The sequence below is a fragment of the Lampetra fluviatilis genome, chromosome 69, assembly GCF_964198595.1.
Source record: "Lampetra fluviatilis chromosome 69, kcLamFluv1.1, whole genome shotgun sequence".
NCBI classification, from domain to species: Eukaryota; Metazoa; Chordata; class Hyperoartia; order Petromyzontiformes; family Petromyzontidae; genus Lampetra; species Lampetra fluviatilis.
In genome coordinates this window covers 7,355-21,072 of record NC_136343.1, presented here as the reverse complement: position 1 = coordinate 21,072, position 13,718 = coordinate 7,355, and the positions used below count along the sequence as shown (strand labels likewise).

Genomic DNA, 13,718 nt, shown 5'->3' with positions numbered 1-13,718 from the left:
TACAGAACCAGTGGCATCTACAGAACCAGTGGCATCTACAGACTGTGAAGAACCTGTGGCATCTACATCTACAGAACCAGTGGCATCTACAGAACCAGTGGCATCTACAGAACTAGTGGCATCTACAGAATGTGAAGAACCAGTGGCATCTACAGAACCAGTGGCATCTACATCTACAGAACCAGTGGCATCTACAGACGGTGAAGAACCAGTGGCATCTACAGAACCAGTGGCATCTACATCTACAGAACCAGTGGCATCTACAGAACTAGTGGCATCTACATCTACAGAACCAGTGGCATCTACATCTACAGAACCAGTGGCATCTACATCTACAGAACCAGTGGCATCTACATCTACAGAACCAGTGGCATCTACATCTACAGAACCAGTGGCATCTACAGAACCAGTGGCATCTACATCTGCAGAACGTTACGAACAAATGTTCGTAAGTCGGGGACTAACTACGTCATCGCGAGTTGAACGAACTCCAGTTACCTCGAGTCAACCCTCCGCCGCTCGGGTGACGTCACCGCGGGGGGCGGGGGGTGGGGGTTAGTTGGGCGGGGCCTCCGGGTGATGGTGGGCGGGGCGTCGATTGGCTGGGGGTGCTGCCTTCCCATTGGCCCGAGCGCGGTCACCCCACTCCCATATAAGGAGATGTGGGCGGGGCCAGTGTGAAGAGAGGGAGGGGGGAATTGTCGCGGGGGGATTCAATGGGACTGTGCACGCAGCCTCGGAGCGGGCAGCTTCTATACTGACAAGTCGTGGTGGTGGTGGTTGTGGTGTTGGTTGTTGTGGTGGTTGTTGTGGTGGTGGTGGTTGTTGTGGTGTTGGTTGTTGTGGTGGTGGTGGTTGTTGTGGTGGTGGTGGTTGTGGTGGTGGTTGTTGTTGTGGTGGTGGTGGTGGTTGATTAAGTGGGTGGTTGATTAAGTGGGGTGGTGGTTGTGGTGGTGGTTGTGGTTGTTGTGGTGGTGGTTGTTGTGGTGGTTGATTAAGGGGGTGGTGGTGGTTGTGGTGGTGGTTGTGGTGGTGGTTGTGGTGGTGGTTGTGGTGGTGGTTGATTAAGGGGGGTTGTGGTGGTGGTGGTTGTGGTGGTGGTTGAATAAATGGGTGGTGGTTGAGGTGGTGGTGGTGGTTGTTGATTAAGGGGGTGGTGGTGATTGTGGTGAGTGGTTGTGGTGGTGGTGAGTGGGGGTGTTGGTGAGTGGTGGTGAGTGGTGGTGGTTGTGGTGGTGGTGGTTGTTGATTAAGGGGGTGGTTGTGGTGGTGAGTGGTGGTGAGTGTTGGTGGTGAGTGGTGGTGGTGGTGAGTGGTGGTGAGTGGTGGTGGTGGTGAGTGGTGGTGAGTGGTGGTGAGTGGTGGTGGTGGTTGTGGTGGTGGTGGTTGTTGATTAAGGGGGTGGTTGTGGTGGTGAATGGTGGTGAGTGGTGGTGAGTGTTGGTGGTGAGTGGTGGTGGTGGTGGTGAGTGGTGGTGGTGGTGAGTGTTGGTGGTGGTGGTGAGTGGTGGTGGTGGTGGTGAGTGGTGGTGGTGAGTGTTGGTGGTGGTGGTGAGTGTTGGTGGTGGTGGTGAGTGGTGGTGGTGGTGGTGAGTGGTGGTGAGTGGTGGTGGTGAGTGGTGGTGAAGGTGGATCACCAGGAGGAGGAGGAGCCATGGACGAGATGGACGAGATGGAAGAAGTCTTGGGTGAGTTGGTGAGTGAGTGAGTGGGTGAGCGAGTGGGTGAGTGAGTGAGTGGGTGGGTGAGTGAGTGAGTGGGTGAGTTGGTGAGTGTGGGTGGGTGAGTGATTGAGTGAGTGTGTGGGTGGGTGAGTGAGTGAGTGGGTGGTTGGTGAGTGAGTGGATGGGTGGGTGAGTGAGTGTGTGAGTGTGTGAGTGAGTGAGTGAGTGGGTGAGTGGGTGGTTGGTGAGTGAGTGGATGGGTGAGTGAGTGTGTGGGTGAGTGAGTGAGTGAGTGGGTGGGTGAGTGGGTGGTTGGTGAGTGAGTGGATGGGTGGGTGAGTGAGTGTGTGAGTGTGTGAGTGAGTGAGTGGGTGGGTGAGTGGGTGGTTGGTGAGTGAGTGGATGGGTGGGTGAGTGAGTGTGTGGGTGGGTGAGTGAGTGAGTGGATGGGTGAGTGGGTGGTTGGTGAGTGAGTGGATGGGTGGGTGAGTGAGTGTGTGAGTGTGTGAGTGAGTGAGTGTGTGAGAGTGCGTGAGTTAGTGTGTGCCTGTGTGAGTGTGTGTCTGTGTGTGTGTCTATGTGAGTGAGTGTGTGTGAGTGAGTGTCTGTGTGGGTGACCTGGTCAAGGCCTACGATACCATCAGTAGGCCTGGGCTCTGGGTTGTTCTTCGTGCTTTCGGAGTCCCTGACCCTCTGCTCACGATTATTAAGGACCTTCATGATGGTGAGCGGGCCCGGGTAAAACTACGTGGCCGGGAGTCAGAGCCTTTCCCTGTACACCTTGGGGTGCGACAGGGATGTCCTCTGGCTCCCACATTATTTAACATCTATTTCGACCACGTAGTTTGTTAAGCCTTCAATAGCTGTGCCGGGGGAATTTCCATTTGGTACAGATATAATGGGAGGCTGATCGACGCCCGGGTGCAATCAAGGGATGGCTCCCTATTGGTCAACCACGTTATGTATGCCGATGATTTGGTAATAGCTGCTCATTCAGAAGAGGAGTTGGAGATACTGCTGCTGAGACTGGAGCGTGCCACTAAGAGGTGGGGCCTTACCATCAGCCCCACCAAAACTAGGCACCTGCCTGGGTATTTTGTACCATCGAACACTCAACCCCCACAACTCCCAATCGGTGATGGGGCAGTAGTGGAGAGAGTTTCCCATACCTGGGCAGTGTGCTTATGACCGGCTCCAGTTTAACAGCAGAGGTCTCACTCCGAATCAGTCGAGTGGCAATATCTTTTCATCGGTTGCGTAACGCTGTGTGGAAGCTACCTGGTCTGTCGCTCCGCACGAAGCTTCAGGTCTTCTCGGCCACAGTCATTCCCTCCCTTCTCTACGCTTGCGAAACGTGGACCCCCCTAGTGGAGCATCTTCGCCGGTTGGAAACATTTAGGCTGGCCTGCCTACGATCCATCCTGGGTTTAACCAGGCTGGATTGTGTGATGAGCTCACAAATCCTTGAAAGATCTGGGCAAAGTCCCATCGGTGAGCTCCTCCGGCAGGCAAGGCTGCGTTGGCTGGGTCATGTAGCCCGCATGCCCAGCCACCGCATGCCCAAACAGCTTTTGTTCGGCCGGATCGAGGGGGCTAAACGGGCACGGAACGGGCTAGAGAAGAGATGGAGTGATGTGGTACAGGAGGACGTAGAGCTGAGTGGACTTGCCGATGACTGGTACCAGCGGTGTCAAGATCGGCCTCAGTGGAGGAGGCTCGTGAAGGACGCTACTGGGCAGTTGGAGGCAGTCGCCCTCCAACAACAACGGAGGGCAGAGGAGCGACGCTCACAACAACGAGCGGAGCGCCGGGTGGCTAAAGCGCAGCAAGTTGGCACAGTAGGGAGCACAGGTGGTGCATCAGCCAGTCATTTCGGTCATCTCAGTCGACCCGTGGCACCTGCTGGGTCTGCCCCGTGTCCTGCCAGCGGGCGTTTCACACTTCACGTGGCCTCAAGGTGCACGGGTTACCTGGCACAAGCGTCGTGGTGATGTCACCGCCACTTAGTGGCGAATGGCGGTTGTTGTTGTGAAAATAAGTGTGTGTGAGTGCGTGTGTGAGAGCGTGAGAGTGTGTGAGGGTGAGTGTGACAGTCCTCTTCCCCTTTGCCTCCACAAAGGGGAAGAAGAAGAGAGATGAACGGGAGTCCGGCTCGAGGTGTCGTACGATCCGATGTCGTTCGAACGCTCCCTCGGTTTTCTCGCTTGCAGCCCTTTTGAGACGTCCCTCCTCCTCCTCCTCCTCCTCCTCCTCCCCCTCCTCCTCCTCATCCTCCTTCATCACGACATACTCCCTGTCGGAGGACCGGGGCTGTCCCCGCATCGATGAGGACCTGAACCTCCCGTAGCGGCGATGTCGCCGGTTTTATTTTGGTGCCTTCTGCCCTGGGTGGTCCAACACCATGTGAGACTAGGCTCTAAGGAAAGCTGTCTCGGGTGTGGACCAATCAACTTCAAGGACCATGTGAGACTAGGCTCTAAGGAAAGATGTCTCGGGTGTGGACCAATCAACTTCAAGGACCATGTGAGACTAGGCTCTAAGGAAAGCTGTCTCGGGTGTGGACCAATCAACTTCAAGGACCATGTGAGACTAGGCTCTAAGGAAAGCTGTCTCGGGTGTGGACCAATCAACTTCAAGGACCATGTGAGACTAGGCTCTAAGGAAAGCTCTCTCGGGTGTGGACCAATCAACTTCAAGGACCATGTGAGACTAGGCTCTAAGGAAAGCTGTCTCTGGTGTGGACCAATCAACTTCAAGGACCATGTGAGACTAGGCTCTAAGGAAAGCTGTCTCGGGTGTGGACCAATCAACTTCAAGGACAGTGCATATCATCATCAGAGTTGTTTCTTTTTGTTTGCATTTTGACTGCTTGTGTTGTGGTTATTGCAAACATGATGCCTTGTATAAAGGTGTCAGTTTTTGTACCAGTTGAAAGGGTAAAAACCTATTACTATATTTTGCCACTGGTAAAGGAGGTCTCAGTGTAAATGCTTACCCCGAGCTCTCATACTCTGATGGTGCATTGTCTTTGAGTTGTGCGCCTTTTGGCGTCATCTGTTCCAACCCATGTGAGACTAGGCTCTAAGGAAAGCTGTCTCTGGTGTGGACCAATCAACTTCAAGGACCATGTGAGACTAGGCTCTAAGGAAAGCTGTCTCGGGTGTGGACCAATCAACTTCAAGGACCATGTGAGACTAGGCTCTAAGGAAAGCTCTCTCTGGTGTGGACCAATCAACTTCAAGGACCATGTGAGACTAGGCTCTAAGGAAAGCTGTCTCGGGTGTGGACCAATCAACTTCAAGGACCATGTGAGACTAGGCTCTAAGGAAAGCTCTCTCGGGTGTGGACCAATCAACTTCAAGGACCATGTGAGACTAGGCTCTAAGGAAAGCTGTCTCTGGTGTGGACCAATCAACTTCAAGGACCATGTGAGACTAGGCTCTAAGGAAAGCTGTCTCGGGTGTGGACCAATCAACTTCAAGGACAGTGCATATCATCATCAGAGTTGTTTCTTTTTGTTTGCATTTTGACTGCTTGTGTTGTGGTTATTGCAAACATGATGCCTTGTATAAAGGTGTCAGTTTTTGTACCAGTTGAAAGGGTAAAAACCTATTACTATATTTTGCCACTGGTAAAGGAGGTCTCAGTGTAAATGCTTACCCCGAGCTCTCATACTCTGATGGTGCATTGTCTTTGAGTTGTGCGCCTTTTGGCGTCATCTGTTCCAACCCATGTGAGACTAGGCTCTAAGGAAAGCTGTCTCGGGTGTGGACCAATCAACTTCAAGGACAGTGCATACATCATCAGAGTTATGTTTTTGTTTGCATTACGACTGCAGGTATTGTGGTCTATGCAAACATGACTCCTTGTAAAAAAAAATTGTCAGTTTTGTTGCCAGATAGAAGGGTAAAAAAACAATTATCAAGTCTGACAGAGTTTTATTGAATTTTCCACCTTTTCCACGTCCCACCACTCTGGCCAGCCTGTTGAACAAATCCTACTGATTTCGATTTAAAGCTTTCGTAACTGCAGGGATTCATCTTCTTGGTTCTTTCGGTAAAGTCACGTAGAAGGGAAATAAAATAATAAAAATAAAACATAATAAAACTATTCTCACGACGTTTTGGCCACAACGCAAGCAGCCGTCCTCAGGTGAAGAACAGGTCTGTCTGGGCACCACCAGGCTTGGCAGCGAATATTTAAGTGAGTGAGTGGTGAGTGAGTGAGTTGGTGAGTGAGTGAGTGGGTGAGTGAGTGGCTGAGTGAGTGAGTGGTGAGTGAGTGGGTGGCTGAGTGAGTGACTGAGTGAGTGGGTGGCTGAGTGAGTGGGTGAGTGAGTGTCTGAGTGAGTGTCTGAGTGATTGGTGAGGAGTGGTGGCTGAGTGGTGAGGAGTGGTGGGTGAGTGGTGAGGAGTGGTGAGGAGTGGTGGCTGAGTGGTGAGCTCCCTCTCTCTCCCAGGACCCGTGAACTACGAGGCGCTGTGGAAAGACCTCAAAGAGGAGCTTTGCCTGCAGATGAGTGGCTGAGTGAGTGAGTGGTGAGTGAGTAGGTGGGTGGCTGAGTGAGTGAGTGGTGAGTGAGTGGGTGGGTGAGTGAGTGAGTGGATGAGTGAGTGAGTGGCTGAGTGAGTGAGTGGTGAGTGAGTGGGTGGCTGAGTGAGTGAGTGGCTGAGTGAGTGAGTGGCTGAGTGTCTGAGTGAGTGGGTGAGTGAGTGTCTGAGTGAGTGACTGAGTGAGTGAGTGGGTGGGTGAATGAGTGAGTGGCTGAGTGTCTGAGTGAGTGTCTGAGTGACTAAGTAAGTGTTGAGGAGTGGTGGCGAGTGAGTGACTGAGTGGTGAGGAGTGGTGGGTGAGTGGAGTGGTGAGGAGTGGTGGGTGAGTGGTGAGCTCTCTCCTGCAGGACCCCTGAACCACGAGGCGCTGTGGGAGGACCTCAAAGAGGAGCTTTGTCTGCAGATGAGTGGCTGAGTGAGTGAGTGGTGAGTGAGTGGGTGGGTGAGTGACTGAGTGGGTGGGTGAGTGTCTGAGTGAGTGAGTGAGTGGCTGAGTGTCTGAGTAAGTGGCTGAGTGAGTGAGTGGTGAGTGAGTGGGTGAGTGAGTGGGTGGCTGAGTGACTGAGTGAGTGAGTGGGTGGGTGGGTGAGTGACTGAGTGAGTGGTGAGTGAGTGGGTGGCTGAGTGAGTGAGTGGTGAGTGAGTGGGTGGGTGGCTGAGTGAGTGAGTGGCTGAGTGAGTGAGTGGCTGAGTGTCTGAGTGAGTGAGTGTCTGAGTGACTAAGTGAGTGGTGAGTGACTGGTGAGGAGTGGTGGCTGAGTGGCAGAGGTGTGGACTCGAGTCATGTGACTTGGACTCGAGTCATGAATTTGATGACTTGCGACTCGACTTGGACCTGCATAACAATGACTTTGTCCCACCTATGAGATGTGGACTCGAGTCATGTGACTTGGACTCGAGTCAGACTCGAGTCATGAATTTGATGACTTGCGACTCGACTTGGACTTGCATAACAATGACTTTGTCCCACCTCTGCTGAGTGGTGAGGAGTGGTGGGTGAGTGGTGAGGAGTGGTGGCTGAGTGGTGAGCTCCCTCTCTCCCCTAGGACCCGTGAACTACGAGGCGCTGTGGAAAGACCTCAAAGAGGAGCTTTGCCTGCAGATGAGTGGCTGAGTGAGTGAGTGGTGAGTGAGTGGGTGGGTGGGTGGCTGAGTGAGTGAGTGGTGAGTGAGTGGGTGGGTGAGTGAGTGAGTGGATGAGTGAGTGAGTGAGTGGCTGAGTGAGTGAGTGGTGAGTGAGTGGGTGGCTGAGTGAGTGAGTGAGTAGGTGGGTGGGTGAGTGAGTAGGTGGCTGAGTGAGTGGGTGGCTGAGTGTCTGAGTGAGTGGGTGAGTGAGTGTCTGAGTGAGTGTCTGAGTGACTAAGTAAGTGTTGAGGAGTGGTGGCGAGTGAGTGACTGAGTGGTGAGGAGTGGTGGGTGAGTGGTGAGGAGTGGTGAGGAGTGGTGGGTGAGTGGTGAGCTCTATCCCGCAGGACCCCTGAACCACGAGGCGCTGTGGGAGGACCTCAAAGAGGAGCTTTGTCTGCAGATGAGTGGCTGAGTGAGTGAGTGGTGAGTGAGTGGGTGGTTGGGTGAGTGACTGAGTGGGTGGGTGAGTGTCTGAGTGAGTGAGTGAGTGGCTGAGTGTCTGAGTGAGTAAGTGGCTGAGTGAGTGAGTGGTGAGTGAGTGGGTGAGTGAGTGGGTGGCTGAGTGACTGAGTGAGTGGGTGGGTGGGTGAGTGACTGAGTGGGTGGGTGGGTGAGTGACTGAGTGAGTGGTGAGTGAGTGGGTGGCTGAGTGAGTGGGTGAGTGACTGAGTGAATGAGTGAGTGACTGAGTGTCTGAGTGAGTGTCTGAGTGAGTGGCTGAGTGTCTGAGTGAGTGAGTGTCTGAGTGACTAAGTGAGTGGTGAGTGAGTGGTGAGGAGTGGTGAGGAGTGGTGGGTGAGTGGTGAGGAGTGGTGGCTGAGTGGTGAGGAGTGGTGGGTGAGTGGTGAGCTCTCTCCCGCAGGACCCCTGAACTATGAGGCGCTGTGGGAGGACCTCAAGGAGGAGCTTTGCCTGCAGAGCGATGGCGGCGGGGGGGCGTGGTCAGGCCTCGAGTGGGCGTGGTCTACCGACGAGGGGGCGTGGCCAGCACTTCCGGGGGCGGAGCCATCGCCGGCCGATCGGCCAATGGGAGAAGGCGGCGGCGGTGGAGCCACGCCCCCCCCGCCGGGCCCTCGTGAGCAGCCAATCGGAGCGTCCGACGAGACCGGGAGGGCGGTGGGGGGGGGCGGCAGCCGCCGCGGGGAGCCAATGGGAGGAGAGGATGCTGGGCGGCCAATGGGGAGCGTCGTTGTTGCCAGGAGGGCGTTCCCCACCTCGCTGAGTCAGTTGCTCGACGGTTGGACGGAGTCGGAGGCCTGTGCAGTGACAACAACAACGACAACAACACAGGGCACAACAACAACAACAACAATGCCGTGGGAAACAACAACAACACGGGGCACATCAACAACAACAACGCAGGGCACAACAACAATGCCACAGGCCACAACAACACGGGGCACAACAACAATGCCGTGGGAAACAACGACAACGCAAGGCACATCAACAACAACAACGCAAGGCACAACAACAACAAACATGGACAGAACGGACAATACGACACGGAGCACGGCCCATAGCAACGCTGCCCATAGCAACGCTGCCCATAGGAACGCTACCCATAGCAACGCTGCCCATAGGAACGCTCCGCATAGCAACGCACCCCTTAGCAACGCACCCCTTAGCAATGCACCCCATAGCAACGCACCCCTTAGCAACGCACCCCATAGCAACGCACCCCATAGCAACGCTCCTCTCATCTTGCTCCATAGCAACGCCTCCCTCAGTTCGTTCCCTAGCAACGCTCCACTCAGCTCGTTCCCTAGCAACGCTCCCCATTGCAACGCTCCACTCAGCTCGCCCCATAGCAACGCCCCACTCAGCTCTCTCCATAGCAACGCTCCACATAGCAACGCTGCCCTCAGCTCGTTCCCTAGCAACGCTCCCCATAGCAACGCTGCTTTCAGCTCGTTCCCTAGCAACGCGCCACTCAGCTCTCCCCATAGCAACGCTCCACTCAGCTCTCCCCATAGCAACGCTCCCCATAGCAACGCACCACTCAGCTCTCCCCATAGCAACGCCCCACTCAGCTCTCCCCATAGCAACGCCCCTCTCAGTTCTCCCCATAGCAACGCCCCACTCAGCTCCCCCCATAGCAACGCCCCTCTCAGCTCTCCCCATAGCAACGCTCCTCATAGCAACGCTCCTCATAGCAACGCTCCACTCAGATCCCCCCATAGCAACGCTCCTCTCCACTCTCCCCATAGCAACGCTCCTCTCAGCTCTCCCCATAGCAACGCTCCCTATAGCAACGCCCTACTCAGCTCTCCCCATAGCAACGCTCCGCTCAGCTCTCCCCCTAGCAACGCTCCCCATAGCAACGCCCCACTCAGCTCTCCCCATAGCAACGCTCCGCTCAGCTCTCCCCATAGCAACGCTCCCTATAGCAACGCCCCACTCAGCTCTCCCCATAGCAACGCTCCGCTCAGCTCTCCCCCTAGCAACGCTCCCCATAGCAACGCCCCACTCAGCTCTCCCCATAGCAACGCTCCGCTCAGCTCTCCCCATAGCAACGCTCCCTATAGCAACGCCCCACTCAGCTCTCCCCATAGCAACGCTCCGCTCAGCTCTCCCCCTAGCAACGCTCCCCATAGCAACGCCCCACTCAGCTCTCCCCATAGCAACGCTCCGCTCAGCTCTCCCCCTAGCAACGGTCCCCATAGCAACGCCCCACTCAGCTCTCCCCATAGCAACCCCTCCCCCCAACTCTGGAGTCACATGACCCCGCCTCCCAGCAACACGCCCCCCTGGCAACAGCCGTCGCCCTGGCAACAGCCGTCGCCGGGGCAACGCGAGGAGCCTCAGCCAATGGAAGTGGAGGGGGCTGCCGTTGCCATGGCGACGACGACGACGCAACCAATCAGCTTCCAGATCCCGGTAACTATGGTGACGGTCTCTGTGCATCACCCCCCCCCCCCCCCACGTCTCATCCAGCAGTGTCTCTCCCCCCGTGTCTCTCTCCCCGTGTCTCTCCCCCCGTGTCTCTCTCCCCGTGTCTCTCTCCCCGTGTCTCTCTCCCCGTGTCTCTTTCTCTCTCCCCGTGTCTCTCTCCCCGTGTCTCTCTCCCCGTGTCTCTCTCTCCCCGTGTCTCTCTCCCCGTGTCTCTCTCCCCGTGTCTCTTTCTCTCTCCCCGTGTCTCCCCCCCGTGTCTCTCTCCCCGTGTCTCTCTCCCCGTGTCTCTCCCCGTGTCTCTCTCCCCGTGTCTCCCTCTCCCCGTGTCTCTCTCCCCGTGTCTCTCTCCCCGTGTCTCTCCCCGTGTCTCCCTCCCCGTGTCTCTCTCCCCGTGTCTCTCCCCGTGTCTCTCTCCCCGTGTCTCTCTCCCCGTGTCTCTCTCCCCGTGTCTCCCTCTCCCCGTGTCTCTCTCCCCGTGTCTCTCTCCCCGTGTCTCTCCCCGTGTCTCTCTCCCCGTGTCTCTCTCCCCATGTTTCCCTCCCCGTGTCTCTCTCCCCCCGTGTCTCTCTCCCCGTGTCTCTCTCCCCCGTGTCTCCCTCCCCGTGTCTCCCTCCCCGTGTCTCTCTCCCCCTGTGTCTCTTTCTCTCTCCCCGTGTCTCTCTCCCCCCCGTGTCTCTCTCTCCCCGTGTCTCTCTCCCCGTGTCTCCCCCCCGTGTCTCTCTCCCCGTGTCTCTCTCCCCGTGTCTCTCTCCCCGTGTCTCCCTCCCCGTGTCTCTCTCTCCCCCGTGTCTCTCTCCCCGTGTCTCTCTCCCCGTGTCTCCCTCCCCGTGTCTCTCTCCCCCCGTGTCTCTCTCTCCCCGTGTCTCCCTCCCCGTGTCTCTCTCCCCGTGTCTCTCTCCCCGTGTCTCCCTCCCCGTGTCTCTCTCCCCGTGTCTCTCTCCCCGTGTCTCCCTCCCCCGTGTCTCTCTCACCCCCCGTGTCTATCACCCCGTGTCTCTCTCCCCGTGTCTCCCACCTCCCACTCCCCGTGTCTCTCTCCCCATGTCTCTCTGTGTGTCTCCCCCGTGTCTCTCTCTCCGTGTGTCTCTCTCCCCGTGTCTCCCTCCTCCCACTCCCTGTGTCTCTCTCACCCTGTGTCTCTCTCACCCTGTGTCTCTCTCCCCGTGTCTCCCTCCCCGTGTCTCACCGTGTCTCCCTCCCCGTGTCTCCCAGTGTCTCCCTCACTGTGTCTCACCGTGTCTACCTCCCCGTGTCTCCCTCCCCGTGTCTCCCCGTGTCTCCCTCCCTGTGTCTCACCGTGTCTACCTCCCCGTGTCTCCCTCCCTGTGTCTCACCGTGTCTCCCTCCCTGTGTCTCACCGTGTCTACCTCCCCGTGTCTCCCTCCTCCCACTCCCCGTGTCTCCCACCGTGTCTCTCTCCCCGTGTCTCTCCCCGTGTCTCTCCCCATGTCTCTCCCCGTGTCTCTCCCCGTGTCTCACCGTGTCTCACCGTGTCTCTCCCCGTGTCTCACCGTTGTCTCACCGTGTCTCTCCGTGTCTCACCGTGTCTCACCGTGTCTCTCCCCGTGTCTCTCTGTGTCTCTCTCTGTGTCTCTCTGTGTCTCTCCCCGTGTCTCCCCGTGTCTCCCTCCTCCCACTCCCCGTGTCTTTCTCCCCGTGTCTATCACCCCGTGTCTCTCACCCTGTGTCTCTCTCCCCGTGTCTCCCTCCCCCCGTGTCTCTCCCCCGTGTCTCTCCCCGTGTCTCCCCGTGTCTCTCTCCCCCATGTCTCCCCGTGTCTCTCTGTGTCTCTCTCCGTGTCTCTCTGTGTCTCTCCCCGTGTCTCCCCGTGTCTCCCTCCTCTCCCCACCCACCCCCCCACACCAGACCCTGGTGGTGCCGGTTTTCTTCAATCTCGCTCCGGCCACTCGATGGGAGGAGATCCGCAAGTCTACGGCGGTGGTGGCGGGCGGTGGTGGGAGACACGGGGGGAGAGAGGGGAGACACGGGGGGGGAGGAGGGAGACACGGGGGGGGAGGGGGTGGACGCGGGGGGGAGACGCGGGGGGTGGACGGAGCGCGGAGACAAACGCACAACGCGGTGGAGAAGCGCTACACGCCTCTCCATCAACGACCGCATCGGAGAGCTGAGAGGCATCCTCACCGGGGGAGACAAGGTGAGTGGGTGGGTGGTGTGGGGTGAGTGAGTGGGTGGGTGGGTGAGTGGGTGGGTGGGTGAGTGAGTGAGTGGGTGAGTGGGTGAGTGGGTGGGTGGGTGAGTGGGTGGGTGAGTGAGTGAGTGGGTGGGTGGGTGAGTGGGTGGGTGGGTGGGTGAGTGGGTGGGTGGGTGGGTGAGTGGGTGGGTGGGTGGGTGAGTGGGTGGGTGGTGGGGTGAGTGGGTGGGTGGGTGGGTGGGTGGGTGGGTGAGTGGGTGGGTGGGTGGGTGAGTGGGTGGGTGGTGTGGGTGGGTGGGTGGGTGAGTGGGTGGGTGGGTGAGTGGGTGGGTGGGTGGGTGGGGTGAGTGGGTGGGTGGGTGAGTGGGTGGGTGGGTGGGTGAGTGGGTGGTGGGTGGGTGAGTGGGTGGGTGAGTGGGGTGGGTGGGTGGGTGGGTGGGTGGGTGGGTGGGTGGGTGGGTGAGTGGGTGGGTGGGTGGGTGGGTGGGTGAGTGAGTGGGTGAGGGTGGGTGGGTGGGTGAGGTGGTGGTGAGTGGGTGGGTGGGGGTGGGTGAGTGGGTGGTGGGTGGGTGGGTGAGTGGGTGGTGTGGGTGGGTGGGTGAGTGGGTGGGTGGGTGGGTGGTGTGGGTGGGTGGTGGGTGAGTGGGTGGGTGGGTGAGTGGGTGGGTGGGTGTGGGGGTGGGTGAGTGGGTGGGGTGGGTGGGTGGTGAGTGGGTGGGTGGGTGAGTGGGTGGGTGGGTGGGTGGGTGGGTGGTGGGTGAGTGGGTGGGTGGGTGAGTGGGTGGGTGGGTGGGTGAGTGGGTGGGTGGTGGGTGGTGGGTGGGTGGGTGGGTGAGTGGGTGGGTGGGTGAGTGGGTGGGTGGGTGTGGGTGGGTGGGTGGGTGGTGGAGTGGGGGGTGGGTGGGTGGGTGAGTGGTGGGTGGGTGGGTGGTGTGGGTGGGTGGGTGGGTGAGTGGGTGGGTGGGTGAGTGGGTGGTGGGTGGGGTGAGTGGGTGGGTGGGTGGTGTGTGGGTGGGTGGTGTGGGTGGGGTGAGTGGGTGGGTGGGTGGGTGGGTGAGTGGGTGGGTGGGTGAGTGGGTGGGTGGGTGGTGAGTGGGTGGGTGGGTGGGTGGAGGTGGGTGAGTGGGTGGGTGGGTGGGTGGGTGAGTGGGTGGGTGGGTGGGTGAGTGGGTGGGTGGGGGAGTGGGTGGGTGAGTGGGTGAGTGGGTGGGTGAGTGGGTGAGTGGGGGTGTGGGTGAGTGGGTGTGTGGGTGGGTGAGTGGGTGAGTGGGTGGGTGGTGTGGGTGAGTGGGTGAGTGGGTGAGTGGGTGGAGTGGGTGGTGTGGGTGG

The 13,718-nt window shown here is 58.1% G+C and overlaps 1 protein-coding gene across 1 annotated transcript; it reads left to right on the top strand.

Moving 5' to 3' along the window:
* The first annotated feature begins 1,522 nt into the window (after window positions 1-1,522).
* Window positions 1,523-12,204, top strand: LOC144952654 (uncharacterized). Its single transcript, XM_078883131.1, has 3 exons — window positions 1,523-1,688; window positions 8,208-10,222; window positions 12,104-12,204. Exon 2 carries the CDS (start codon window positions 8,973-8,975, stop codon window positions 10,065-10,067), a length of 1,095 nt encoding a protein of 364 aa, XP_078739257.1. The 5' UTR covers window positions 1,523-1,688; window positions 8,208-8,972; the 3' UTR covers window positions 10,068-10,222; window positions 12,104-12,204.
* The last annotated feature ends 1,514 nt before the right edge of the window (window positions 12,205-13,718 follow it).

What these genes read in the sequence shown, in the direction of transcription:
- LOC144952654 (XM_078883131.1), top strand. Translation starts at nt 8,973, where the DNA reads ATGCACCCCATAGCAACGCACCCCTTAGCAACGCACCCCATAGCAACG.